Source organism: Ostrinia furnacalis, unplaced genomic scaffold, assembly GCF_004193835.3.
Source record: "Ostrinia furnacalis isolate ACB-3 unplaced genomic scaffold, ASM419383v2 OfSCF0216, whole genome shotgun sequence".
Classification (NCBI taxonomy): domain Eukaryota; kingdom Metazoa; phylum Arthropoda; class Insecta; order Lepidoptera; family Crambidae; genus Ostrinia; species Ostrinia furnacalis.
In genome coordinates this window covers 1170684-1173284 of record NW_021130455.1, presented here as the reverse complement: position 1 = coordinate 1173284, position 2601 = coordinate 1170684, and the positions used below count along the sequence as shown (strand labels likewise).

At 55.4% G+C, this 2601-nt stretch overlaps 1 protein-coding gene across 1 annotated transcript; it reads left to right on the top strand.

Moving 5' to 3' along the window:
• The first annotated feature begins 280 nt into the window (after positions 1-280).
• On the top strand, positions 281-1773 carry LOC114357450 (proline-rich transmembrane protein 1-like). Its single transcript, XM_028311065.1, has 3 exons — positions 281-424; positions 922-1071; positions 1612-1773. The coding sequence occupies exons 1-3, from the start codon at positions 281-283 to the stop codon at positions 1771-1773; spliced, it is 456 nt and encodes a 151-aa protein (XP_028166866.1).
• Positions 1774-2601: the final 828 nt, after the last annotated feature.

The window sequence follows — 2601 nt, the reverse complement described above, 5'->3', positions numbered from 1 at the left end:
GATGGGCAGCTTGTGGTCATTGGACAAAATTCTACGTGCTCACAGACCAGGCTTTAGACGCGGCCACAAAACGCGCGCGCGCGTCATTTCATATACCTACTAGCTTGTCGTCGCGCAGTCGCGACGATTTAAAACGACAAAGCTAAATTTACTGCTTGTCAACATCAGAATGATAGGCGCTTTTTTATGTTGGTGTCAAATATCAATGTCCTGTCCTAGTTATTTGTAAAATGAGGTTTTGTTTTATTTAGGTTAGGTCGTGTGGGGGTAGAGTATTAAAATGAAAGTCCAAGTTGTATCAGGCGCGTGTATTCATAAGGCCTCGCTGCCGGGAGCGCGCGCGCCCAGCGCCGCCCCGCCCGCGCCCGCCCACACCTCCGCCGCCTGCACGGACCACGCGCGACCAGCGTGGCTGGACCAGCTGGTGACGTCACATGTTGCTAACCAAGCGACTGGGACACTGGGCGACAATTACGGCGACTAGACGCGTGAACATAACACGCGCCCGCCCACACTTCTGCTGCCTGTAGGGACCACGCGCCACTCCAGCATGGCTATACTAGCTGGTGACGTCACTAAGCGACTGCGCACACTGGGCGACTAGACGCGGCCACATAACGCGCGCGCGTCATGTCGTATATTAGCTTGTCGTCGCGACGACAGCTAATGTATGAAGTTGACAAGTCGCAGCGTCTGACGCCACAATTGTCGCCCAGAGTGCGCTGTCGCTTGACGTTTTACTAATTTTAAAGCGACTAAGGTACATTTTCAGTGTTTTAACATCAGAATGGGGCGTTTTTTTGTATTGCTGTTGTAAATGGTGTCAAATATCTAGGGAAGCCCAGTAATTTTGACAAGGTATTGTATGTAAAATGGGGTTGTGTGAGAGACTATTTCCCAGGGTATGTAGTTATTTCTCAGGGTACACATGAAATGAAAGTCCCAGTTGTATCAGGCGCGTGTATTCATAAGGCCTCGCTGCCGGGAGCGCGCGCGCCCAGCGCCGCCCCGCCCGCGCCCGCCCGCCCCCGCCGCGCGCCCGCCCACACCTCGGCTGCCTGCAGCGACCATGTACGGGACCAACGTGGCTGTACCAGCTGGTGACGTCACATGTTGACAACCAAGCGACTGGCACACTGGGCGACGATCGCGGCGACTAGACGCGACCACTTACTTAACACGCGCCCGCCTTTACGGACCACGCGCCACTCCAGCATGGCTATACAAGCTGGTGACGTCATTGTGTTGCTAACTAAGCGACTGCACTGAGTGACTAGACGCGGCCACAAAACGCCCCCGCGCGTCGTTTCATATAAGCTTGTCGTCGCGACAAAGTCGCGGAGTCGCGACGACAGCTAATGTATGAAGTTGACAAGTCGCAGCGTCTAGTCGCGGCGTCTGACGCCATAATTGTCGCCTAGAGTGCGCTGTCGCTTGACGTTTTACTAATTTTAAAGCGACTAAGGTACATTTGCAGTGTTTTAACACCAGAATGGGGTGTGTTTTGACAAGGTATTGTATGTAAAATGGGGTTGTGAGAGAGACTATTTCCCAGGGTAGGTATGTAGTTATTTCTCAGGGTATATAAAATGAAAGTCCAAGTTGTATCAGGCGCGTGTATTCATAAGGCCTCGCTGCCGGGAGCGCGCGCGCCCAGCGCCGCCCCGCCCGCGCCCGCCCGCCCCCGCCGCGCGCCCGCCCACACCTCGGCTGCCTGCAGCGACCATGTACGGGACCAGCGTGGCTGTACCAGCTGGTGACGTCACATGTTGACTACTAAGCGACTGGGACACTGGGCGACTAGACGCGGCCACATAACACGCGCCCGCCCTAACTTCTACTGGCTGTAGGGACCACGTGCGACCAGCATGGCTGTACCAGCTGGTGACGTCACATGTTGACAACTAAGCGACTGGGACACTGGGCGACTAGACGCGGCTACATAACACGCGCCCGCCCAAACTTCTGCTGCTTGTACGGACCACGCGCGGGCTCCAGCACATGGCTGTACTAGCTGATGACGTCACATGTTGACAACTAGCGACTGTAACACTGGGCGACTAGACGCGTGCACATAACACGCGCCCGCCCACACCTCCGCCGCCTGCACGGACCACGCGCGACCAGCGTGGCTGTACCAGCTGGTGACGTCACATGTTGACAACTAAGCGACTGGCACACTGGGCGACGATCGCGGCGACTAGACGCGTGCACATAATAGGCGCCCGCCCACACCTCCGTTGCTTGTACGAACCACGTGCGGACTCCAGCATGGCTATACAAGCTGACGTCACTATAACACTGGTCGACTAATTATGTTGCTGTCGCGCTCGCACACTCACTGCGGGCGCCCGTCGCACAGTCGCGACAGCAATATAATTACGCGCGAGCGATAAGGATGGGTAGCTTGGGGTCATTGGACGGGATTCTACGTGCTCACGGACCAGGCTTTAGACGCGGCCACAAAACGCGCGCGCGCGTCATTTCATATACCTACTAGCTTGTCGTCGCGGAGTCGCGCGATTTAAAGCGACAAAGCTAAATTTACAGATTGTCAACACCAGAATGATAGGCGCTTTTTTATGTTGGTGTCAAATATCA

Coding starts and splice junctions, on each gene's coding strand:
- LOC114357450 (XM_028311065.1), top strand. CDS start 281: ATGAAAGTCCAAGTTGTATCAGGCGCGTGTATTCATAAGGCCTCGCTG. Junction 425..921: donor CAGCGTGGCTGGACCAGCTG/GTGACGTCACAT, acceptor GTTATTTCTCAG/GGTACACATGAAATGAAAGT. Junction 1,072..1,611: donor CGGCTGCCTGCAGCGACCAT/GTACGGGACCAA, acceptor AAGTTGTATCAG/GCGCGTGTATTCATAAGGCC.